Genomic DNA, 26,023 nt, shown 5'->3' with positions numbered 1-26,023 from the left:
TGTTCCAGCTTCCCTAGTGAAAAATCCTACTGTGAAGCACTCTGGAGCAGAGAATAGGGCTGGGAATGAGGTCTTAACTTCTCTAGTAATATCTTGTGTCACTGTAGATTCTGTGGGATATTGCAGCAAGCTCCAAGCTGCTGCACTGGAAGGGCCTGGGTTTTCTGGAAGTCCTTTCTTATCTGCCAGTGGATATCCAGCAATTTGCAGATATCTGCAAACAGACAATTGAAGTGAACTCTCTCTCTTCATTTGAAGAGCATCTGTCAAAGAGGAGTGGCTTCTGTAGGAGGCTCTGGGGCTATTTTACTGAAGCTATCTGCATGCACACTCTTACCTTCTGGTAACCTTTGGGAAACTCCAGATAGCTTGCTTCTCTCCTAATTTCTAAAAATCAGCTTTGCATTTACATGGGAATCATAGCTTTTCTTGCCCCAAAATGTTTCTGCCTTCCTTAGGCCTATGGTAGGAGACATAAATACAGCGGGATGCACAAAGCTGTAGTGAAATGGGAGATTGTGAATGGGGGGGTCACATCAATGATTAAGTTTATCTGCTAAGAATCATAGAATCATGTATGTTGGAAAAGACCTTTAAGATCATCAACTGTAAACCTGACACTGCCAAGTCCCACTAAGCTGTGTTACCAAGTGTAACTAAATGTAAATCCTGACAATCAAGCAAAATGCAAGTTGTGTCCCTGGCGCTTTCTCTGACTGCCAGCTTGCCCTCTGCCCAGATGATGCACTGAATCCCCTTGGCCAGACCACTGATAAAGACACTAAACATGGCTGGCCCCAACACAGCCCTGGGGAACCCCACTAGTGACCATCCACTAGCTGGACCTAACCCCATTCACCAGCACTCTCTGGGTCCTGCCACCCAGACAGTTTTTTATGTGGCAAACAGTGCACCCATCCATGCCATGACCAGCCAGTTTCTCCAGGAGAATTTAGGGATCTGCAGCCATAATCAAAGTTTATAATTTGACTATCTATTGAAAGCTAGATAGTATTCATGTCAGAATCAAGTAGGAGAAGACAATAAGCAAGTTGTCTCCATGGATCAGCCAAAGTGAAGATTTCCTAAATTCTGGGCATAAAGGTCTGTAAAGTCCTAGTACCACCTGTTGCTACATGATTGAACCCAAAAAGAGGAAGAACCTGCATATTTTGGGGACTTCTCCCACTCCTACACAGAGAAAGAAAGCTATCCTTTTAAAAAGTTACCAGAAGAGGAAAAGGAGGTCTTTAACTCTGAAAATAAAACTGTTTGGGCTCATGAGGAGGGAAAAAAAAAATTATTGTCCCCTGACAAACATTGCCTTTAGACTCTGCTATGGACCAATAAGGGAAAAAAACTCACACATAAGTAATAATGGGCTAGAATAGGGACCTTGTACACGTGCAAAAATTTTGTTAAATACCAGAAAAAAATTATTTCCCATGAGGAATACTAGAACAGAAACATGTAGAGGTTTTAGGAACAACATTCTTCAAGATGTTCACAATTCCACTGCTCACAATCCTAAGGCACCTGACCTAGAGGTCCCTGCTTGGAGCAGGAGGTTGGACTAGAGACCTGGAGAGGTCATTTCCACCTCACTTATTCTGCAGTTTGCAATAGCAAGAGGCAGGTGAATTTGCAACCAGCACCTGTGCTGCCCAAAGTCGGGTGTTATCAGAACCACCAGAACCACCCCAACAGGTCTGACTGCTTATGAGAAAGCACCTCAGTTATCTGGAGTGCTGTGTGTAGGTGCACAGCAGAAAAATGCCTCTGAGCCCTCTGCCTAGCTTCCCATCTCTTGCATTCAATTTCCTTGGGTGAAAACATCATGAAATGAGTGTTTAGGGTCAACAGTCTGCCGTTAGGGAGTGATTTATTATTTCATATATAATATATATTATTATTATTAGGGAGTACTTTATTCAGAACAGATAAAACACTTCCAGAGACTCAAGAAAGCCTCTAGGTCTTCAGAATGACAGGATTGAAAAACATCTGGCAGAGACCAGCAGGCTGTGAGCAGTTACACACCAGGTGTCTCCTGTGTGTCCCTACTCCCAGGTCACCAACATTTCCAATGCAACAGCAGGCTGGGCACAGAGAGCAGAGCTGGCCCCTTGTGTGTTCTATTTTCCCCATGGCTCACAATTGCCATGGTCAGGCACACAAGTCAGCAAATCCATTTCTATGTGCAGAACAGGTGAATGGGCAACAGAGGTTAGAATTAGTATCTTGCTAAAAGAGTATCTACTAAGTGAAGTACATTTCAAGGGAAGCAGACTCTGGAAACCCCTGACAGTCTGTTCCGGTGTTCCCTCGCCATGCAGACAGGCCTGTGCTGGACAGCAGGAGTAGCACAGGGGACACAGCTCTCCAGTGGGCTCCCTGAGCTCAGTCCTGCCATGCCCACCCCTCTGAGCAGGGCTTTCTGTGGCCAGGCCAGAGACCTGAGAAACAGGAGACATGGCCCTACATAAAGCCTCCCCTGGACAGGATCCTTCTAGCCAGGACTAGGCCTAGGAAAAGAAACAGCCTTTGAAGAAGGGAGAAAAACCCACCCAGAGAAGCCAGATAGACTGGCTGTATATAGTACCAGCCAGCCAAGAGATGGGCACAGAGGCACTTGGAGCAACATGAGAGCAATCCCACGCCAGTGCCAGAAGCCTTCCTTCTCCTTCAAACAGCCTCAGATTGGCTGTGAGCCTTCAGAACCTGCCCTTGCTGCTGATGGGAACTGTCCCCCCCAGCCTTGGGTGTCCCCCAAACCACTTCCCTCCAGCAGGACAAGGTACTAAAAGACGTGCTGTGACAAGAGTGTGACTTCCCTAAGCAGTGGTGCAGGTACGGCTTCGTTAGCTCAGGTTTCTCAGGCTGTTTGTGCTTGTTTGAGCCTGCTGGGCTCTCCCATGGGTTGAGCACTCTCCAGCTGCTTGCCTGTGCAGCACTGCACCCTGCTCCCATATTCCTTCCCTGGAAAGCACCCCCATCCTCCAGCCCAGTCACCAGACCCTGAGAGACATGGCAAGGGCACCCTCTCCATCCTGGAGCCTCTCTGCCAGGCACACTAGACACAGCCAACCCTGCGACAGGGGGGTGCCTGAGCCCCCAGAGCTGCAGCAGCGGGGAGATCCCAGCAGCGGGGGATGTCCCACTGAGGATGACCCACTCCCTGGGGTGATGAGGCAGTCAGAGCAATGAGGAAGGCATCTGTGAGTGCTTCTATTGTGCTCTCTCAGCTGTCCCTATGGCCAGCTATGCAGACAAGACTGTGGGCAGCTAGCATCCTTTGTGAGTGCCAGCTTCCCCGGAGCCCATTTTAGCAACCAGGTTTCTAAAGGGAACAAAATTTTTAAAGTTAATTGCTTAGGGCCCTTGAAGCCACTTCCTGACACCCAGCAGAGTCTCCATTATGTTCATTGTCAGCCCTGCAAGTCATTCTAGTTGTCTGCCAGTGTCACAGGGCACCACAGGTGCCACAGGGGCTGTGTCACACAGAGATGACCCATCCTGCTCATCACCTATGGCAATGCCCCAGCAGCTGGTGGCACCAGAGCTGCCCCTCCACAGGTGCCTGCCCAAACTGGTCCAACAGAAACCACAGGCTGCCAGCTGCATGGCACTGCTGCCATGAGCTGGGCACGAGGGCCAGGCACCTGGGGGCTCCTCAGCGTGGGACAGCACAGCAGAAAATGTGGTCCTGGACCCTCACGGTGAAGGCTGAGGAAAGTCAGGAATGGTCAGCACTTGTGCTCGCCCTGCTGAGACCCTCGAAGTAGATCTTCAGGATTGCATTCCTGCTGCAACTGAGTGCACAATATTGGTGGCAGGCAAGTGTTTGGACACAGCTCTTCCCTGATCGGGGGGGCATAAAGTTCATTGACCTTGAAGTATTTGACTTGAAGTATTTGATCACTGAAGTATTTGAGTCAGGACCTCCAAAACTAGGCAGCTTCAGCCTAGAGATTCACAACAGAACAGATTTCAGTGGATGTTTTCCAGCCCCCCGTCTCCCTGACTTGCTCCCTAGAAAGTGCACAGCCATCCGAGTCTGGGGAAGGGCTCGCTCCCCTGCACATACCCCTGGCACCCCCAGGGCAGAGAGCAGATCTGCAGGTCTACTCTGTCCTCCCTCCCTGCCTCTCACCAGCGCCGGAGCCCGTGTTTTCCTGGGCTGGGCACGGCAGCAGCTCCCACGTGTGATGATGCCCTGCCGGCTGTCTCTGCGTGCTGCAGCACGTTCTGCCTACGAGCTACGGCAGCGCTGCTGAAAATCCTCCCGGCAAGGAACTGCACGTATCAACTCCCGGTTTAGTCACTTCAAAACTATCTGGTTAGTGAGAGTAGGGAGGAAGACTGTACCCCAGGCAGAGATTGCACATGGAAATACCAATGAGATGACAGTGTTCTCTGAGAAGTACAGGAACAACGGGAGGAATAATAAAACACTGCCGCTTCCATCCACACAACTGTATCCCACGGACAGACTAAAGGCAGGGATCCTATTGGAAGTCATATCTGATTAGTATCTGCCTGGCCTGGATCTGTTCTGCTGCTGAGGAGAGACAGGCTGAACCCTGCCCACTAAAACCAAAGGGAAATGAATGATGGAAAGAGCAGAAGGGGCAGCTGCTAAGCCCAGGCCAACAGCCCTGCTCCAGCAGCAAGGAGCCACCTGTGCCCACCTTCTCTTCCCCCTGCCCAGGGCATTGTCTGGGTAAGCACGGTGTGCTGCTGGTTCTTGGGGTGCAACCAGTGTTGCTGCTCTCCTAGGGGAAAAACTGATCAAAAGAACAATGACTCAGTCAAATTCTTGTGTGTTGGGATGTCCAACAAAGGCAATTGCCAGCTGAACCCTGAAGAACAACCAATCTCTTAGGCTGTTCTGGGGCAAGTGGGGTATGGAGGTAGAAGTCTCATCTGGTTAGCTGCAAGAGTTGTCCTGTGAGTCAGTACTGGCTAGTTAGAAAATGCTTCTCTAACTGAATGTAAGCCAAAATATTCTGTAAAGCCTTGTTTCCAACCACATTTTTTTTTTGATTAGTGGCCAGAAAACCCCAGCACATCAGGAAAAAAAAAAACAAACCCACACTGGAAAACAAAACAGAAGATGGCTTTTGAGGTTTTCCTTTGCATTGGGGTGTTCAGAAGGAGAAGGGCAGCTCTTGCACTCTCTCTGACACTTGGGTTGGGGTGGAGTCTGGAAAGCACATATTTTTATTAATTCACATACTCAGAAAAGGGAAAAAAATCTCTACGTAATCCCCAGACAAGGGATGCTGGTGCTAAGCCTCATTTTCAGGAAAGAAAACATGGCAAAATTCAAGAGAAACACATGCATAAAAAGGAAGAAATATGAACAAATCAGAAAAGCTATGTTATATCCCGTTCTATCCTGATGGCTTGACAAGTTGCTTCCCCCCTCTCATTTCCATGTTTTTTTCCATTCTGTCTCCATGCAGTGTTAAAGGGACAACAACAGGGTCAGGATGAGCATGAGCTGTGTGTCGAATGGCCACCCCACCTTTCCCCCAAAAGTGACTTCAGTCAATATCTCACCATGGAGCAACACGGATGATATTCAAGCCTCTGTGAGAGGGGTCTGGAGGAGCGGGGTGCTGAATGCAGGCTGCAGCTGCCAACCCCTCCCTGCAATGCCACACTATTATGCAAAATTGTCAAATGCACATCACAACAGCTGTACTTCTCAACAGGAAAAACTCTCTGTGATGTGCCTGGATGCACCCTTCATTTTGTTTCTATTTAATCTAATTCTGCTGACAAAGGACATCCTCTGGGGACAGGATCTCTTCATATCAGGTGAGACATAAATTCCAGCAGTACTTCGACCCTCTCCCAGGAGAAGAAATGGGGCCTAAAAGATTTCAGAAAAGGTCAGAAAAGCATTAATGTGTGCCAGCCAGATGTGAACAGATTTGTGACATGACTTTCATACTGTCACTGCAGAACTCTGGAACCATTTCAATGGGGTGTCTCAGTCTGAAACACGTCACTGCCAGTGTTCCCAGTGCAAGTCTGGGCTGGGTTCACAGGCTAAGAGAAAAGGGTTTTTCCACATTAAAGGCTTTCTCTCCTTTGTCAGTAATAAACAAGGGAAGAGAGGAGCCTATCCTGTTCCTGCGGGCCAGGTTACTCACATTTTACAACGCTTGGAGCACATGCACGGAAGGAAAAAAAAGACAGCATACAAACATAGGAAAATCTTTCTGGGACCAGAATATTTTCCCATCTGTTCTGTCATCAAGGCTGGCCAAGAGTAGATGCCAAAGCAGAGCACAGACATAGGGCAGATAAGTAGCAATATCCCTGTGAGCTCCCACAAGGACATGTCAGTATGCAGTTTGGGGCCTCTGCCTGGACTTTCCCACACTGGGGTTGAAATCTAAGGTGAGTCCTGCTGCAGGGGTCTGCTCCAGCCTCCTTGAATGCATCCTGATGCCCCCAGCCACGGCTATGGGAGCCATCCCCCCAGACACATCATCCAATCTGCTTGTGCGCACCCATTGCTACCCATGTTCTGTTGCTTAGCACCAGTGATAAACAGGACATATTCCTCTGGCCAGGTGCCTGCCCAAGGCATGCAGGATCAAGTCTTCCCCCAAAAACCTCTCTGAACAGCACCATTTGGTTTATGAGGCAGTGACGCTATCTCCTGATCACGCTTTATCAATGTCATCCTGCTAGGAAAACTGGCACGGGTCTGCCTGTCCTTTGGCACAGATCTCTTTGCAATCCCCTTGCCTCGGCATTGCAAAACCTCTTCAGGATGGTCTTGGCTCACTGCTAAACATATGGCGGGTTTCTTGCCGGGATTTGTCCAGCCACTTCTCCCCAAGGTCACGGCTCCCTGCCTCTGGCTCCAGACAGTTCCACAGCTTTTGCCTTCTGTGCCAGTTTGAGTTTTTCTCTGGCAGATAATGTCAGCCACTGCAAGCCGTACTCAATTTTTCATAAGCTCTTTCCTCGGCCTCTCTGATTTTCCAGCATCCCCTTCCAGCTGTCTACAAACTGAGAGAAAAATCCGCCCCTCCCCACTGCACTCCACCCCACAAGGTGCCTCCTTTTAAGCCGCTGTCTATTGCTTCCAGACGACCCCACTGGGAACTGCGGGCTCCTGGCCACTTTAATCGAGGAGAGGTCTTTGGCAGAGGAGGACGCCCCGCTCTCCTCCCCATCCCCATCCCCATCCAGGCACTTGGGCTACAGCAGCAGGTCAGATCCAGGACCCACTCCTGCCCTTACACCCAGCCTGGCGGGGATACCAGGGCTGACTAAAGTGACAGCAGACTCAGGAATGTTAAACCTGGACGCACCATTTGCAAGACACCAAAGCGAGATGAGGTCCAGCCCTGCGGAGTAGCGAGCGCTGCCGGGCTCCATCAGCAAAGGCGGCAGCGGGGCTCCTTGCAGCGGGATGCAGCGCGGCCGGCAGGGACGGGCGGGCTCGGCTGGAGCTCCGCTCTACGAAGCGCTGTTTCCGCCGCACCCCGCCTGCCCCTTTCCTGTACCCCCGCAGGAAACAGCCCCGGCCGGGGCCGGGTCCCGGGCCCCGAGCGTGGCGGGACGCGCCCCGACGGCTGCCGGGCCACCGGGAGCCCGCGGCGCGCACAACCACGCGCGGAGCCCTGCCAAAGGCAGCGGGTGCCAAACCTGAATTACCAGCCCAGAGAGTGGCTGTGGATCCCGGGAGCTCCTGTGATTTGCGGCAGGTTTTTCAGGTCCCCGCCTGTCAAACACACACGCAGATACTTAAGCAGTCACCCAAGGACCTGCGGGGTTCTTGTTTTACACACCTCTGGTCCCTGCCAGCTCCAGGTAAGCACAGGCTCCGAGCTGGGGGTGCTGGGGTGGGTTTGCAGCTGGGGATGGGGGGGATGGAGGGAGGTGCTGCCCTGTGAATGCTGATGCTGAGGAGGTCGGAGCTGCACCCAGCGGGGCAGGAAGGCTCATGCCCGGGGCAGGCAGAAGAGCACCAGGCAGGAGAGACCCCAGGCATGGGCCACCGTGGGGTCCTGCTCTGCTGCAGCAGCTGCTGTGCTCCTGTTTGCTTTGTTCCCATCTGATATTATCTTCTAAAAGACTGGACGGGTAGTTTACAGGATGCATGACAGGTGTTTTTTCCTTATTTATGGCAGGGCCCTGTTTATTTTTAAAGCCTCTGTCCCACCTTATCCTGTGCGCCATGCTGGCTGACGTTATCCACAGCCACCCCACAGCAGGAGGCTGAGCAAAGCTCAGGACAGGACACGGCTCTGCAGCAGAGCAAGGGAGGGTAAGAGGGCTCGTTTGCATTGAGAACTGCTATTTTGATCCCTGCAGCGGCAGGAAGTAGCTGCAAGCTAAAACCAGACGCAGATGCCTCCAGTCGCATCCCAGCCCTGACAGTGGGAGCACTGGGAAAGGGGTCAAGAAGCCCAGCAGAAGCTATGGAGCCCCATCAGCTTGGCAGGAGCTACTGCTCAGAGAGATTTCTAGGGGCATTGGGTGTAGTACATCGTTAGAGTTGCACAGCCAGCCAGTTATTGTGACTACTGTTCAAAAAAGCAAAGCTGAGCAAACAGAGACCATGTCTTTTCTAGAAAAGTGGCAGATTTCTGCCAGGATAGTAAACACTGACTGCACTAGCAGTGCTGGGCAAGCATGCTGGGAGACAGAAAGATGTCCTCTCCCATTTCAGGCCAGAGCTAGGAGTCCTGCTTGTAACCCCAGGGTGTTTCTGGGGAGCTGGGTGCAACCACAGGACATGGGCAGAGTACTATATATTTATAATAAGACTTTCTCTTGCTGCAACTTGTGTCCATCAGCCACTGCCTTTTGTCTGCTCACTCCAAAATGACCCTGGAGGTGCATTTTACTGCCCTATCAGCCACACTAAGAGCACCAGGTGCTGTCATGTACATACATAGCAGTGCTGGATGGAGCTGCCCACAGCCCAGGCAACCACTGAACCACTTGCAAGCTTCTGCTCTCACAATGTTCTGCCTAAAACCCAGACAGTCAGAGCCAAGCGTGAATTCCCCAGGGGTCTTTAGTTTGACACTTAGGACAGAGCAGGTGTGGTGGTTTCCCTGTGACAGTGCATCTGGCATTGTCATTTCTGCCTGGGTGAGTACAGCCCAGCTGAATGACAACTGCAGCCCCACAGCCCTTCTGAATGGCTAACCTTCCTTGCACTGAAAAAGCCTTGTTGTTTTGGTTTTTTTTTCCAATGTTATCAAAAATTTAAGAGGAAAAAAGCAGTGGCAAGTGATGCTTTTCAGCAGCTAAGCCAAACAGCTGTGAGTCTCCATATTTCTACCAGGCTTATAGAAATGTGAGACAATAGCCTTTCCTGTACAGAGGAGAGGTGTTGGACAGCCTGAAGGCCAGGCTGCATGCCTGGGCTTAAATGAGGCTCTGTTTAAGTAGTGGGCAGGTGATTAGTGGTCTCTATAGAGCCAGTCAGAGCATTTAGGCACTCCTGGTGCCCTCAAATCATGTCATATACCCCCAGTTTGTAGCACTGAGGAGGTGCCAAGTGCTAGAGGCCATATGCTGCACAGGGGTTACATGGCTCCTGAAAGTCTCTAGGATGCAGTGGAGTGATGTGGAGCCCTCCAGGAGCCCCAGTGTTCTTGTGTTTTCCTGAAATCCATCTCACAGCCTTGAGAGGTAAAAGCTGTTCTGCTTCCGGAGCAGGGGTAGAGGGGACACAAAGAAAAGCCTTCAGGTATCACATCCCACATGCTGGGGCACCCTGAGCTGCCAGCAGGTAAAAGATACTGTGTCCTACGGGGAAACTCCTCAGGAACCCGGAGGTAATCAGAAGCAGAAATAGCTGCGCAGGTGAAACATGAAAGGTGAAGCGTGTGTTCCTATGCAAATCCATGCACACACATCAATGCACATTAATGCAGCAGGCTGCAAACAATGATTTATGAACTGCCAAGGCATGTTGCTGCTGGTGGCCCAGGCTAGATGCATGATCTGGAGGTGATGAGGATCCCTTTGTGGCTGGGCTTTCTATGAGAAGGGCAGGTGGCTCAGTGGTGTGCTTCAAAAAGGAGAGGCAGGACTTGTGGCCTGAGCTTGGCCTCATCTACATTTTGACCTCATGAAGAGCCTAGCAGGCACAGTACTGGAGAGCAGCACCTCAAGTCCAGGGGACCTCCTTCTGCCCTTGCATCTTTTCCTGAGGTCTACAAACATCTAAGGTAGGTGAGCAGCATTCAGCAGACTCCTACTACCTCACATGAATGAGGAACTGAATTATGACTGCCCCCTTCCTATATGGATGCTTCTGGACTGAGCTGACCCCAGGAAAACCCAGGCAGCTGCAAAACGCTCCACAGACAAGTCCAGCTTAACTTGCAGTACCTGGGCTTAAAGATGGTCTTTCCTCAGTCCACCCAGGGCTGGTGGGTGATACTGTATAGCAGCACTCCATTGTGCTCAGAGGTGCTCCAATGTTACGCAACCACTGTGTTACAATCTGTATTTACCAAGTGACTCAAGCAGAGTGGGCTGTTTCACAACCAGCCCTGGTCTATTTATAAGCCCCTACTCAAATGCCAAAGGATTCTTTATTAGTCAAAGCACTTTCTGTAGAGGAGGCTCAGGGGGATCTTTGCTTTATGAGGTAAAGTGCAAAGGAGATCTCTCCAGCCTCTCACTGTGCCTGGCTCTTCACAAGCTGCAAGACAGTTTTGAAGCTGAGCTCCATCCTAGAAGTTCTGTCAGCAAGTGAAAGCCCTGGGGCATTCAGTACTCCAGGGTACCTTAAGGTGAGTTAGCAGTCAACCAAGAAAGCAGCTGGGTTTAAACCTATGGAGTAGGAGTGCAGCATGATAGATGTTACAGGATTATAACCCAGAGCCAAAGGGAAGGAAAAGCTGGACTCCAGTGTAGGGGCAGGGCAGGTCTGCAGCAGATGGCTCACAGGAGTCCCAAGAAGGGCCAAGGGCTCCTGGCAGCACTGGAGAGCCAGCAACACCAACCAGCCAACCTGACAGAGATGGGCCAGGCAACTGGGACAGCAGGAGAGCAGATCAAGAAAGGCCACATTTTTGCAACCAGCTCCTCCCCTGCCAGTACCCCACAGCCTGGTTTCAAAAACACCGCAGTGATTCAGCATCAAGGGACTTGTGCATGCTGTGTGGGGGCAGTGCCTCGTGTTTTAGTTGAGTGAATTAGCAAGCTCGACCCTCGAGTGAAAGCAAACCTGGAGCCCAGCAGACGAGAGGTGTGGGACGTAGCAAGATGCACGTGTTTTGCTTGTTCTTTTGGGCCAAATCTTACAGAGATTATGCAAAGCACAAGTGGGACAAATGTTACTCTGGAGGAAAACATGGGCTTCTTGATGCTGCCATTGCTGGGGGCACCTAGGACTGACCACAGTCAGAGGCAGCAAGTGCTTGACCATCAGACATACACTGGGTGCAGTCCTCAAGGATTTGAACACTTATGCACCAAAACCCAACCAACCAAGCAACCAACCAACCAGCCAGCCAGTTCAGTGATGCTCAGGCACAACAGGACTGTTTATGCCCACATGTGGTAAATATTACTTCAAACAATGCAGCTTACCTTCTCGTGGCCAGCATTGTGTGGTGTCCGGCCATACTGCTAAGAGAAGGACCAGGACACTGACCCTGAGGAGAGGAAATAGAGTGGTTGTTGGGTCGAAGGCCATGCTCCCAGAAGATCTTGTATGCTGTTTTATCATTCCTTTGCACAAACTTGTCTGGGAATTACTGGGAAGTAGGGAAAAAAAAAGCAACAACCCACTAGGTTAGACAGCAGATATTGTCCATTCACCCAGAGGATAAATAATGTTTTTTAGCTAATATCTTTAAATGAACCCCCTGAACATGCCCATTGGTGTGACATCACTCCTAAGTGACGCCCAGGCCTAAATACGGCTGTAAACAGGAATCGTTCCCATGGGAGTCACACTGGCTATAAATACAGCACCAGGGGAGTGCTGAGCAGCCTGCAGCTTCCTGCCAGCTGAGGATGGTGAGACAGCTCAGCGCTGGGCACTGCTGGCGTGTGGTCGCTGCAGTGAGGAAATGGAGACAGGAGTTGCTGCGGGGCTGGTGCTCCCCGCTGAGCCCCCTGGCATGTCTTTGGGAAGGGAGTTGAGCCCTGCTGCAGCCTGAGGCCACAGCCGGGGCCGGGGGGGTGAGGTTGGTGGGGACACGGATGGCAAATCTGGGGCTCAGCAAGTGTGGCCCCAGTGGCCACTCCCAGCTTGAGCAGTGACACCAGCCCCTCTCTGCAGTGCCTGGCCCCATAGCCCTGCCCCAGGAGGAGATGGCCATGGAAAAGCCAGTGATTCCCACTGAGGAGCAGCTGGAGATCCTGGAGTACCACTTCTGCAAGGTGAATAAGCATCCTGACCCCACCACACTGTGCCTCATCGCTGCTGAGACCGGGCTCTCTGAGGAGCAAACTCTGGTGAGTGTATGCCCCTCATCCTGCCCCTGGCACCAGCCCTGCTCCCCCTGCATGCCTCTGTGCCCCACATCTCCTGCCTGTCCTGGTCTCTCTGTCGTACGCCTGCACCTGTCTGTCCCCTGCACAGGATTCCTACAGCAGCCCCTGCCCTTCTCATGCTCCCCCCACACTGCCTGCACTCCTCGGTGCCCCATCTGCTCCCTCTTGCACTCCCTGCACCACCGTGCACCCTGCACACTCCTCACTGCACCCACAAGTCTCCTCTGCACTGCTGCAAGCCCCAGCACACCCCTAACTACACCCACAGAGTTCTACTGCAACACAGCACCTCCCTGTACCCCACATCCTTCCTGCACTCCGTGTGTTTCTGCTCTTGAATGTACAACCCGTGCATGCTGTTCTTCCAAACCATTTCTGATAGTCTGGGATGCACAAACTACTGCTGGTTTCAAGGTCTGAAGAAACTACTGTCATTTTAAAACAGATAGAGGATAGATGCAATTCCTGCAGGATGTGCTGTGGGACATGCTCAGGCTGTGCACCCTCTGCCTCAGCATCCCTAAGCCCACATGTCAGCCTCTCCAGGAGACACAGAGACCTCCAAATACCCCTCCACAGGGACAGGCTGCCACTGTCTGGGAGTTCCACCAGCTCCAGCTGGCTACCTGTGGGCTACAGGTGCTCCAGCTGGCTACCTGTGGGCTACCATGGGCTTCAGAAGCAAACGGCTTCTTCCCAGTTCCTTCAGGTGGCAGTGCAGCTCATTGCGATGCAGGTGTTTACTACACCCCTAGCAGCATTTATGGGTATAGAAGAGAAATCCAACCCACTGGAAAGTTAGCAGCAGTTTGCAGAGAGCTGCCAAGCCTGGCTCTCCCTCAGCAAAGCCAAAGGGGTAGAAAAGCCAAGCTGGCAATGTCAGCATTTAGCCTGTCCCAGGAAAAGATGCTGGAACAGCATCCACTGCACTAATAGTCCTCAGCTGGAATGGACTGAATGGACTATGCTTTGGTGAGGTATCAATCACTGCTTGTTTGAGGCAGCACCCCTAAAATACCTTTTTCTCCACAGAAATGGCACTGTTCCTTTTTTTTTTCTTTTTTTTTTTTTTTTCCTACAGCAACTTGTAAACAAAGGTCATATGCACCCAGGACATCTCTGTAGACGTCTTAAAAGTCTTTTCCTGATAGCTATCTTTTCCCACTAGTCAAGAGTGCTCCTAGAGATCTGGAGACGAAGGTCATGTTAGGGACAGGATCAAGGCTGGGGTGGCGAGTTGCAAAGTGCCTGCATTGCGTAGAACACAGAGAATCATTGCCCCTGACATCTGGAGTGCTTTATCATCTAGAAATAGCAGCCATTTTAATAAAAAATTCAGTAACAATAAGATGCAAAGAGGACATGATGGTTTAGGATAGAAAGTGTAATTTTTGAGAGGAGGCTAGGCTGTCAATCATATGACTGGATGTGGTCAAAGGCAGTGTGAGGGACACTTGTAGAGAGCACCGTGGTTGTATCATTACAGACCATAATGGCTTCAAAAATAACCATGAACAAATATAGCAACAAAATGAGCTGCAACAAAAGGAATCACAGGCATGTTGCCAAACAAAAGGCTGAGCTGTGCTTCCGGCACATGAATTATATTTTTTTTTTTACTTTTCTTCTTAGGTAGTGTAGCTTTAACTAGATACATTTTATCTAATATTTTAAATTGTGGCTGCCTTGAAGTGGCATCAGCAGCTCTCGGAATGGGCTTCCAGACGCTAAGTTACAACAGACATAGTGCTAAGTTACTGCTAACATTGATGTGCATATTGCCTGAACACTAAGACAATTTTTAAACCATTTTAAAAATAGATTTATTCTTACATTTGTTGAGAGCCAATGTGCTGTACCTCTCATGCTTTCTGATACAGGTGAGCTTTTGATTCCTGTCAGTTTTGGACCCGCAAGTGATTGTTTCACTTCTCCAGTCATTTAAACAGACACCATCCAGTTCCTTAGCCAATCCCTTACTCTGCAAGAAAAACCTGGACTCACAGCAATAATAAGGACTCACCCACGCTGTCAAGGTCTGAAGAGAGCTAGAGAAATGAGTTTGAAAGAGGTGCACACATAGGTTACAAGACCGTTTGGTCAGGAGTGACCATCCTGGCTGCCTGTACTGCCTGGGAACAGCACCTTGCCACAAGGCAGCAGCATCACGAGTTCCCCTCGCCTCATCCCATGTGCTGACACCTCCACCTTTAGCAAAATTACTCAGCAGTTTCTCTCAGCCCAGTGCACTCAGTCTCTGCTTTGTTCTTTCTCTCCAGAAATGGTTCAAGCAGCGCCTGGCGGAGTGGAGGAAGTCTGAAGGGCTGCCCTCAGAAAGCGGGTCTGTCAGGGACTAGAGGATGCTGCTCCAGTCCCCTCACCTCTTATAAAGGATGGTGAAGCTCTTCAGAGTGGGTTTCCTTGGGGTTCTTCTGTTGCAATAGGTTTTGCGACACAAAGTAATACCCTGCTATTTAACATAAATTTTATTTAACATGTACATAACAAGAAAAAACCCATTATATATATATATATACGTGTGTGTATACAACTTTTGACGGCTGATAACCTGTCTAATGATCCCAACCCATTAACAGCAGCTGCACAAGAAAAGGCAATTTCATGCCCTTGTCCCAGGCTTGCAGACAATTTGCCATGATACATATTCAAATATACAAGGAAGAAATAAAGATTTGTTTTCCTTACAATTCCCGGAGGTAAAGTATGTGTGCTACTTTAAGGTACAGATCATCCAGAGAGTAGGGCATCTGGAAAACCAGGTATGCTGTTCAGGTGACCTGTTTTGGCTCAACAAGCCTGAATCAGCTCTGGATGCTGGCAAAGCAAGTCCTACACCATAATCAGACCAAGCCAGGCATCCCTTGAATGCCTTTTTTACCTTTCTGTTAAAGGTCACTAAAGAGAAAGAACTCACGGGGTGTTTTGGGATTTTTCCCAGTGTAATTATAAAAACCCAATGTTTTTTGATGAGAGGAGGTCTATTATGTCCCTTCTTGTGCTCCCTGCCACCGTGACAGGAGGCAGATTCCTTCCCTCTGGAAGGGCAACGTTGCTTCCAGGCAGCCTCAGTGGGCACAGTGGGTTTTCCCTTTGCCACAGGGACAGCCATGGGCAGCCTCGTCTCCCAGGGCACCCGTGGGTCCGTGCATGGCAGCCCACACAGCCCCACACACCTCCTAATCCCTGGGGAGACAGAGGCTGGTGGTGCTGGGGTTCCCCCACAGCATGGGGGCTTTAGGAGGAGACCCCAGTCTCCTTCTGGCCATTCTCAAGCCTGAGGAATGCAGCTGCACTGAGGCTCTTGCACAAAGTCCAAACTCTCATCCATTTTGGCACAGGACAATGCCTGGTCTAAAAATAACCAGCACCGTTGCCCAGTGACCTTACCTTGTTCAAAAGGCTGCAGAACCACTCTACTTAGTGGATTACTGAATCAATTAATGGATCCTCTGATTAATCCCTTCTGGTTTGTGGTCACCTGCCTCTATTCCTCTGGAAGGAGAATCAGCTTAACACAGGGAAGATTAAAATATATTGTCTCTGAAACTGCCATATGCTTTCATTTGTGGCTTTTGTCCCTTACTGGTGAGCATCTCTTGTGCCTCAGTATCTCCAGCCTGTCATCAGTGGTTGGGCAGCCAGTGCAAAACACACTGACCTTGTAGGAAGCAGATAAAAGCATTCTTCCTTATGCCATGCCCCACACAGGCTGTTGTTCCCCTCCAATCCAGCTGCCAAACTGACTCACCCACAAACCCAACTGGAGCTCAGAATTTGTTCTGCAGACTCTGGCATCAATACTTGTTTCCTTCTAAGTGTTTGCAACTTGTCTTCTCTCTTACTCTGAGGGGAATACTGCTTTTTTGAGTTAGGCTCCAAATATTCCAGTGCAGAACTCTCTTGTTTTGCCCAGGGTCACACAACTGAGTAGCTGAACCACACAGATTTTCACCCACCTACGTAACCGGATCTGCCTGTTCTCCAGGCATTTGAGAAAACAGGCCCCAAATCCAAGCCAACTCAACATACTTTGTAGCCTTTTGTATTTCTACTTCTGCCACAAGCACAAAACTTCTGAGTGTCAGTAAGAGGATGACTAAACTTTAGCAAAAATTTTTAAACCCTAATTCAGGAGTTGTGTTGCATCAGCTTACTGCATGCTCTTGGGTTTGGTTTGCCACACTTCCCTATGTGAAAGGACAGTTCCCGTGCTGCCTTCCCCCAGCAGTTGTTTCATTACTTCTTAAACTATTACAGCAATCAAGAGAGAAACTCCAGACATAACACATCCTAGGGACAGTCTTCCCACATTAGGTCGAGTTCTGTTAATTTTCCCTGATGACTATTCTTAAGGAATGATGCTTTTATTTGAACTCACAGAAAGTGTTCCTGCTGAGTGCTACCTCTGCACTGTGTTCAAGGAGATTTTCGAGCCACAGCATAGGCCAGAGAGAGTGATGTTTCCAAGGGGTGATGTGGAGAGATGGCAGGAGCATTTCTGAGGGTGCTTAGCGCTGAATTGGTCGAGCTAGTTCTTCGATCCGTGGAGAACAAGCTGCCTTTATAGCAGCCTCCTTCACTTTGAATGCATCTGGGTTGAGTGTAGTCAAGCCCATACGAGGTCTGGAGGAGAGAGGGTAGGGATGGTTAATCCTCACTGGAGCAAGGCCAGCTGTCAGCTGCCTGCCAGCTGCCACACCTCCACCTAAGCCTGCCCTTCCCTGTCAAAACAAAAGGCATCATACCTCCACTGCTGTCGTCAGGGGAGGGATATCTCTCACAGCCACTACAGCCAGGCATTCCCTCACCCTCTGTGAAACATCCCAGCACTCCCTGCAGACTGGGCTGAGGTCAGCTGCAACATGCTGGGCAACATGAATGTTTTACACTCTGTCCTTTGCCAGTTGGTTGCTTTTTATAATTGGAATTAATAAGAAGTCCCAACCAGTAATTCCTGCTGGAATTTGAAAGTTCCTGTTTCTTCTCTTTTGACTCTCCTTCTGCCTCAAAAGGGCTTTTTAAACAGCAATCCATGTAGCATCCACATCCAGACATATAAAATTTTGAAAACATTTTGAAAGTGGAAGAGTACTTCCTAACCTTGGCCTAATCTCTCTGGCCAAACACAAATGAATAAGGTGCCATGAGCCACACAAAATGGGCTGGCAGCTGATCATTTCCCTGTGATGGGGAAGCCATATCTACCTTGTGGTAGGCTGGGCCAGCTCCACAACCCTTGGTGTAGCCACTGCATGCTTGGCAGCCTGTGTCACAGGCCACTCAGGATCCCGTGGGGGCATGTACTTAGCATGGACTTGTTTTGGCTTCGAAAGCTCAATGGTCCGAGGGCTTGCAACTGCCTTCTGAGATGACCTGGAAACCTGTGGAAGAATGGGGAGGAAGGTCCTCAGATGTGCTCCTGGCATTCAAACGTGCTCAGCCTGCAACCAACTCAGTGTTCCCAGGTTCACAGTCACTGACCACAGGCAGATGGGACATGATCCTGTCCTCAGCAGTGTCTGGCACCAGGCAAACTGTAGAAGGAGAAATCAATGCCTGGCCAGTCCCACAAACTGCCCTCCAGCCTCCTATTACTCACAGACCTTTGTCCAACCCACCCCCAGCACTGGAGATCCCATTAGGCACTTGTTCACCTCTCCCCATCTCCACAAGTGCAGGCTAGGCACAGCTCTGCCATTCTCTGGGGACATGTGCTGGGAGTCAGTTCATGCTCTGAATGGAGCACACATCCTGCTTTCCAGCTCAGGAAGCAGCTAGGCCAGCCTCAAGGAGAGCAGCACATCCAGGGCAGGATGGAGGGAGCCACAAGCAATTGAGCACCTGTGCCCTCTGCCAAGAGTCCCATCCATGTAGGGTCCCAGGTGATGAAGCCTTACCGAAGAGATGAGATCACCAGGATGGGTGTGCTTAGTGCAGCAGGTCGTCTCCCTGATCAAGGGCTCTGCGAGCTTCTGGACCCGTGCTGATGCATTGGCCGAGGTTGCAAAGCTGGAAACTTGTGTTGGCACCTGCATAGGTCCAGAATGGGGGAGGGATGTGCAGACACAGAGCTTGTACAGCAGCCCACAGAGACATGCTCCCTCTCCACAAGGATGAGCATCCCAGCACCCTTCCTCTGCAGACATGGTCACTCTTAATTTTCCAGAATCCATTATCTTTCTTTCACCTAAACTATTAAGTAATTTTGGTGCTATAGGGATTCCCTAGCTGTTGCCCACTCAGAGCCAGGACAGGAGTGCCTGTAATGAGAGCCTGTATAGCCAGGTAAAACTGCAGAGAAATTTCTTCCATGTTTTTTATATTCATCTTCCTGGCTGAATCACGTAACTTCCCTAATAAGGAGAGACACTCAGATTTCAGGGTAAATTTGCTCGTACAGTTCACTTCATTCCTACAGAAAATGTGATTACTTTTTCAGCGGGGGACTTCCAAAATTTTTCACAGGGTCACTGTTGCCCAGTCCTGCTCCAGCCCAGCCTCCTATTTCCCAGCTCCAGAGGCTGCATAGAGAAACCGTCGCCTTTGCCATGGAAATGAGTGTAATCTGAGATTGCTCCAAGCCCTTTCACCCCTGCCAAAGCAATGACCCACCTAAAAGGAACAAGCCCAGAAATATAAATTAGGCTTCTGGTAAAATGTAGTTAAAATACACATAGTATTTGCAATCTCATGCCCCTTGCGTACTCCGATAGGAGCACAACTGCCCAGCTACAAACCTGATTACTCCCTAAGAGCTAAACATGTCATTTCCATCAGGTTTCTCCACCTTCCCAGGATGCTTTATCAGAGGATGAAGCCCAGATGCCTCCCTTGGCTCTCCTGCTATACTAGCCTGCTCCAGCCTGGCTGGTTTTTGTCTCCCAGCAGGCGATTTGCAAAGCCAACATTATTCTCTGAAACGGCAGTTTCTCCCAGTGTCATAAACCCCAGCAGAACCAGCTTCTCCCTTCCACTGGGCACATCCAGGGGTGGCATATGGGGTCTAAAAACTCAGGACAGTTTGCTGCATCCCTGTACCCTCCAAATCTCACTCAACCTCCTCCTCACCTCTCTGGGCGGCATGAAGTCTGGGTGCACCTTCTTTGGCTGGGCAAGCTCCAGTATGCGCTTGGAGGCATTATAGTTCTGTGCAGCCAGGGACACGGACCACTCAGGGGATCTGGAAGCAGAAAGTCATGGCACTGACACTCAAAGATGCTCCCCACTGGCTGCAGCTGGGATGTCTAAACCTCACATTTGCTGCAGCAGAAGGCAGCTTTGTCTTGTGGCCATTTCCAGTGTAGAACTCATCCCATGAGAGAATCCAGAAGTTCTAATCCCAGCAGAGAACCTGCTCTGCATTTTGGCCTCTGTTTACCCATCTTCTGTTCCTGCATTTATTACTTTGAAGATGCACTGATGCTACAAGGCCCAAGGCTCTACCTATAACACCCTGTAGGCTTTCTAGCCTCTCACCTTCTCACCAGAGAAGCAGTGGGGAGTTTTTTAGGTTCAGCCAACCTCAGCAGCCGTTCAGAAGGGTAGCCAAACTTTGCTAGTGCGGTACGCCCACCGATCATTGGTCTGCACCTGTACAGAAAGAAGGCTTTTGAGGAACAGCACAGAAGAGCTAGCAAAAGGCAACTGGCAGAGAACATGATCCTGGCACTTGGTAACCTAAGTCTGGCTAAACATCCATGCCAGCTGCATGTACAAAAGTTGGCACTGGTGCACATGGAAAAGCCATGAACAAACAGGCATTTGCACCTGAGATTTCCTCACTTTAAATGCAATTTGCATCTGAAGAGTCCTCTTTTAAGCACCCTCAGTGCATTGCTTTCAAAGTCTAGGCTTTTTCTGGACCATTTAAAGAAGCTGCCCCACAACACCCAACAGTATTTATGTTGGCCAGCTCTGACAGTTTAGAAACCTCATTTTTACAATGTCTTGATAGCACCTTGTGCCCTCGTAGCTCCTTTCACCTTGGTATCTCCCCTAGTGCCTTGCTCATCCAGCTTTCAATCAAGTATAACTGTTGGAATATGCTTGTCATTGCCAGGGAAGGAGCAAGTAGAGGTAAGCAGAAAGGCAGGAAGGACTGTCATATGGACATCTTTAGCAAGAGGCAGAAGCTCTCAGGAGGATGAGAGCCTGTAACTGGTGATAGTGGCAGAGTGGAGAAAACTACAGACATGCATGTCTTGACATCCCTGCAGGTAGAGGAAAGCCAAGAGTGCAACACAGTTTCATCTCCATTCTCATTGCTAGGACTTCTAACAGCCTAGCAACCACCATCCTGAATCAAAAAAAGCTTTATCTCCTCCAACAGATCTACAGATGACTTGCTTCAAGTAATGCAGCACCACTGTCATTTATATTTTTTACATAATTTTTCATTCCAATTCCAAAACATGGTCTAGTTTTTCACCATGTAGTGACAACAGAGGTTTAACTCAAGGCAAGAGACCTGGATTCCTTACAGAAGCAGGACACTGCAAGATTTCTCTTTTCCTAACCTTAACTTAAAGATTTAGATCAGACTTAAAGAGGATGCAGGGGATCATTAACTGTGTCCAGGTGCCTGGCTGGGCTGCGTCAGCCCCAATGGGACAGGGAACACTCTAGAGACAATTCCTCTCTACTCACAGGTGCAACACACACATTTCATCAAGGAATGCATGCATGCACATGATGTCTACTTCAAACCAAAGCAGAGCTGTTGGATGGGTATTTTTCTTATAACAGAGAAACATGCTCCCTTGTGCTTGGAGACTGAGATCAAGACTAGCTCCTAGGGCAGCTGATGGGAAGCCAGAGCTCTAATCAGACCAGCAACTATGCATTGCAGAAGTCCTCACAGCTGGGAAGTGGGTATGAGGAAATAAAAGGGCACCAAAATTTATCACTCCCCAGTTCCTCCCCATTTTGGAAGTCAAGTACTCAGGGTGACTATGCTCCCACAGCACTTTCTTCCCTGCTTCAGACAGCCCCTGTTCCAAGCACAAAACAGCTGGGTGAGTTTCAGTGCCACGGAGCTGCTTGCGGGGCAGCCTTTTGAGGAGAGGAGATGGCACCTCCCCTTTCCCTGGGAGCCAGTATGGCCCCCTAAAGAACATGCCCTGAGCTGCCTCCTTCCCCAGGATGTCACTGACCTGCACTGGTACGTACTAAAATATTCCTTGGGCCTGGATAGAGCCAATATTCTTGCAGATGGTCGAGCTGTCATAGCACCCCCTGAGAGGGCCCATATTGTCTCTTGGTTTCCCCATACAAGCCTACAAGAACAGCAAGGTTGTGAAATTTTAGTAACATGCACGAGTGTGAAATGTGTTTGCTGGGGCTATTGTTCCCTGTCTAGGATGGAACACACACACACAGACACACACACTATGGCTCCCCACACCTGCAAAGTGCCAGTACCACCCCCTAAGCATTCACTTTCTGTGGCATCAAATTTCCCAATACTCTCCTGCTGGTGGTTGCCAACTGAAAAAGAAAAGAGCTTTAAAGTGATAGGTCTGGTTTTAGTTACCAGTGGATGTGCAGAAAGGGTCATTTCATTACATCTCTGAAACCCCTGGGGGAGTTTCATCATTGCATTTCTTTTGCCTCACCATTACCACCTAACTATACCACAGGTATGACAGTAAAAATAGTAATAATGTTACAGTCAGGGTGTGCCACGGAAAATGGGTGAGGTTTTACAGCAGGTTAGTGGTTACTCTCCTGTGCCCAGGGCAAATTTGGAGTTGCTCATCCCTCACTGAGAGGCCATGGTGGGAGAGGGTACCAGGGTAGTTGGGACAGTGGAACAGCAGGGCAATGTGTTTGTGGAGCCTTTTTTGAGGCCCACACAGATAACAGAGATGTTACCAAGACACTGCTGCCCTGACTTGTCAAGCTATAGCTTGACCACATCACACAGACAGCAACTCTGTTCCTAAAGCTGGGCTGTATCCTCCAGGACAGAGCAGCCTGGCTCCCACAGTCCAGTCACCTTGCACCATCCTACCCCACAACATCTCAGTTGGGCAGCTCAGATCAGATGGGGCAACAAAGGCAAGGCTCGAGTCAAGCCCAGGTTTTTGATTGAGAACTTCAAAGAGCAAATTGAAAGGAGCACTTCAAGTATGGAACACCTTAGTCTGCTTTTCCAGGAACAGAGCGGAAAGGAGTAGCAAGACAATGGCCAAGGGTCTGCTCTGGCTGAGCCCCGTCAGTCCCCAGCCCTTGAGAAAGCGCCGTTTGAGCACCTACTTACGTGGGACTGCTTTCATGAAATACTGTCTTGGGTTTTGCAAGTTCAAGTATCCTGCCAAAATTGCCAAAAAGGAGAAACGTGCCATTAACCATACAGTTAAACCAATAAAGCATAAAGAAGTTACTGCTGTACTCAAAGCCATATAAACACTCTCAAACCCCTGTGCTTTTGCCTTCATTCCCTTGAGAGAGTGTGTTTAAGGACCTCTCTCCTCAAGTACTTTCCAGCCATTTAATCTGGCAAACTCACCAGCCCATGAATTTTTGTGTTTTCTCTTGGACTGCAGAGACACAAATTTGCAATTCTGCCTCCACAGATAGCTAGAAGAGTGGGAAGGAACTTTTCTGGTCAATAACTTACCGTGAAACAGGTACAAAAAGGATGATCTCCCAGCCTATGGGAGCCCAAATGAACAATCATCTGCTATCACCTCTGTCCTGGTTTACTAAAAGGCACCAGGGGGACAGCACTGTGTTTCCACCTGGCTTTAGGAACACATTTTATTTCAGTCCATTTAGCACAGAGGACCTAGATGCTATATAGACACAGGAACATACATGATCTCTGCCCTAGGAGCAGCTCGGGAAATGTTTTTACTGAAAATACAGCAGACTAAAACCTTTCATGGAGATCAGGTATCACTGCTGAGGCCTGAAATCCCAGTGACTGGGAAGTGCCTGAACTTTATGAGCCTTGGTACAGAGAGAAGAACAAGATGATCCAGTGCCACAAGTGTGTTACACAACTTGTCACAGACCAAGCCCATACCCACCCACTGGGGCTACAGGTGCCTACCCACAGCCACAGGTAAGCAACCACACTGTGCAGGCAGCTGTGGAAGTGCCCCACCATGGAAAAAGCACAGAAGGTGGAAGCCTGAGGCATCGCTTCCCTGCTCTGTATCACCTGGTAATGCAGCAGCATGGCTCTAGAGAAGAGCAAGGACACCACTAGAGAGAGATACTTGCCAACAGAAAACAATCTGTGCTTTGGGGACACATCTGTGGTTTCTCTGATGGGGCTAATACTGCTAGTAAAATGCCAAGCCCTGGAAAATGCTTTTTGGAGAGCTCAGAACCACAGAGATCCCTGAAATGGCAGGCTGCTGTTACAGCATCATCACTGCATGAGATGCCTGTCACGCCTAACTCGGGCCACAGCGCTGCAAACGGCTCCTGCTGAGATCCCACAGAGGCAACTGCCTGTAGGACTTTGGCCCCCTGCCACCAGTTCAAGACAGGACACGGTCAGGAACGCAGACGTCATTTCAGGAGCCAAAACCCAAGCAGGGTCTTTATTCCCAAGCAGGTCCCCAGAGGGTTTTCCTTACAAAGTTGCAGTGGGGTGAAGGATTAGCACTCAGAGCTCCCCCCCAGCCTAGCTGTGTTGCAGAGCTGGCACTATCTCTGCAAGCAGGCTCATTGCTTTTCCTCAGCTGCTGGCACAGACTCAGCACACAGCCATAGCCAAATCTAGCATGACATGCACATGGCCCTAGTGCCCCACACTGCTGTGCAAAGCTTGCATCATGATCCAACCAAGGAATGAGGCACACATACATTCAGATCAGGTCTCTCAACTCACTTGACAATCTTCTTTTGTTCTTTTTTCCAATTATAAAAAGAAAGATTACATTTATCATGGCAAAAGCTTTAGACAGAAAGGCATCTTCACTCAGGGTGTACCTACAGCAGCTCTGCAACTTGAAGGGGTTAAACCACCTCACTGACAAGACAACCCTGGTGGAGCTTTTTTGTTTGGGCCTGCTCATGCTTCCCAGCAAGGAAAACGAGGCCCTGCTTCAGCCACACATGGAAACACCTCCCCTCTACTGTCTGAGCATTCACAGACTCATTGCTTAAGGTAGATCAACTCCTTCTGAGATCAATTCCTTGTAAAGCAGAGTCACAGCTTCCGTTTTGAAGGGGCAGGATGGTCAGACATTTTTCAGAAGCTGAGGTAAGGGCAAAACCAGGCATAATTTCCTCTCAAGTGTTTATCACAGTGTCATCTGATATATTGACTCACTGCTCAGTGTAAATCCCCAACTGAGCCCTCTCAAGAGACATGGGGCACTGGCCTGAACACCCAGCCAGGAGGGGAGGGCTTCTTACCTGCTGCGTGGGCGTACACATATGCGAGGTAAACAAGGTGACACTGCAAAGACAAGAATAGGTGAATTTAAAAGCTTGATAACACCCGGGGCCTGGGCTGCCTGCTCTTTTACGTGCAATATTCATATGGCAGATGAAGTTTGTGCATCTCCTCAGGATAGTTGCTCAGCAGATGTTTGTATTGTTTTTTCCTGGTACCTTCCTCTCCGGTGGTTGCGCCTCATGAGGGGATGCTGGCAGCCCCAAGGCTGCAGGATAGAGCACCTCCAGCACCACATCCTTCTCCTGGCACAAGCACCAGTGGTCGCCAGCCTGCGGGCTCCCACCTGACTCAGTGCAGCCACCCCTTATCACTGCCTTCAGCAGCTTCTAGGGGAGGTTTGCAGAGCCTCGGGGGAACAGCAGCTGCGTTAAACTGGGACTCGGTGCCAGTACAAAACACCCGGGGGGTGGGGTACGATACGGGATAACAGGAAAACCAGCGGCGTGCCGACACGTGCAGCCACGTGCCCTGACGGCAGCGATGGCCTCGAAACGGGGCCGCATCCCTCCGTCCCCGCCGCCGTGCTCGGGGCCTGCCGGCGCCTGCGGCCCACCGTGCCCGGGAATCCTCCCTGCCCGAGCCCACGGCGGGCGGGGTCGGGGCTCGGCGGAGGTGCCGCCCCCGCCCGCGGGTCCTGGTGCCGCTGGGACCCGCCCGCCCCGGCCCCACGCACCGCACAGTAGAGGCCCCGGCCCCACGCACCGTACATGTCCCCGGCCGCCGCCATGGCTCGGCCCCGCCCCGGCCAACGGCTCCGCCCGCCCCGCCCGCAAGCGGCGGGCCCGGGCACACACACGGCGCACACACAGACACCGCACACACACACACAGACACTACACAGACACTGCACACCGCACACACACAGACAGACACACACACACCGCACACACAGACACCGCACACCACACACACACAGACACACAGACACTGCACACACAGACACCACACACTGCACACCACACACCCACACACACACCATACACCACACACACAGACACTGCACACACACACAGACACCACACACACACACACACCGCACACATACACACAGAGACACACACACATACTGTGCACACACCA

The 26,023-nt window shown here is 50.2% G+C and overlaps 2 protein-coding genes across 6 annotated transcripts; one reads left to right on the top strand and one right to left on the bottom strand.

Annotated features, from left to right (window-relative positions):
• Positions 1-7,544: 7,544 nt before the first annotated feature.
• HOPX (HOP homeobox) lies at positions 7,545-16,228 on the top strand. 4 transcript variants are annotated; one of them, XM_058838473.1, is made up of 3 exons: positions 7,545-7,842; positions 12,290-12,465; positions 14,784-16,048. In XM_058838473.1, exons 2-3 carry the CDS (start codon positions 12,322-12,324, stop codon positions 14,859-14,861), a joined length of 222 nt encoding a protein of 73 aa, XP_058694456.1. In that variant the 5' UTR covers positions 7,545-7,842; positions 12,290-12,321; the 3' UTR covers positions 14,862-16,048. The 4 variants fall into 4 exon arrangements, with proteins under 4 accessions (XP_058694456.1, XP_058694452.1, XP_058694454.1 ...); XM_058838469.1 differs by lacking the exon at positions 7,545-7,842 and adding an exon at positions 11,953-12,024 and having other exon boundaries at positions 14,784-16,228; XM_058838471.1 differs by lacking the exon at positions 7,545-7,842 and adding an exon at positions 12,036-12,189 and having other exon boundaries at positions 14,784-16,228.
• Positions 16,229-16,421: 193 nt separating this feature from the next.
• Positions 16,422-25,694, bottom strand: SPMAP2L (sperm microtubule associated protein 2 like). 2 transcript variants are annotated; one of them, XM_058838467.1, is made up of 9 exons: positions 25,646-25,694; positions 24,901-24,943; positions 22,787-22,837; positions 21,678-21,800; positions 20,002-20,115; positions 19,594-19,705; positions 18,423-18,554; positions 17,731-17,906; positions 16,422-17,148 (listed from the first exon to the last, which is right to left on the bottom strand). In XM_058838467.1, the coding sequence occupies exons 1-9, from the start codon at positions 25,668-25,670 to the stop codon at positions 17,034-17,036; spliced, it is 891 nt and encodes a 296-aa protein (XP_058694450.1). In that variant the 5' UTR covers positions 25,671-25,694; the 3' UTR covers positions 16,422-17,033. The 2 variants fall into 2 exon arrangements, with proteins under 2 accessions (XP_058694450.1, XP_058694451.1); XM_058838468.1 differs by lacking the exon at positions 18,423-18,554.
• Between the last annotated feature and the right edge of the window lie 329 nt (positions 25,695-26,023).

This window comes from Poecile atricapillus, chromosome 4 (assembly GCF_030490865.1).
Source record: "Poecile atricapillus isolate bPoeAtr1 chromosome 4, bPoeAtr1.hap1, whole genome shotgun sequence".
Taxonomy (NCBI): domain Eukaryota; kingdom Metazoa; phylum Chordata; class Aves; order Passeriformes; family Paridae; genus Poecile; species Poecile atricapillus.
The sequence above is the reverse complement of the archived record's forward strand: the minus strand, read 5'-3'. Positions and strand labels throughout refer to the sequence as shown.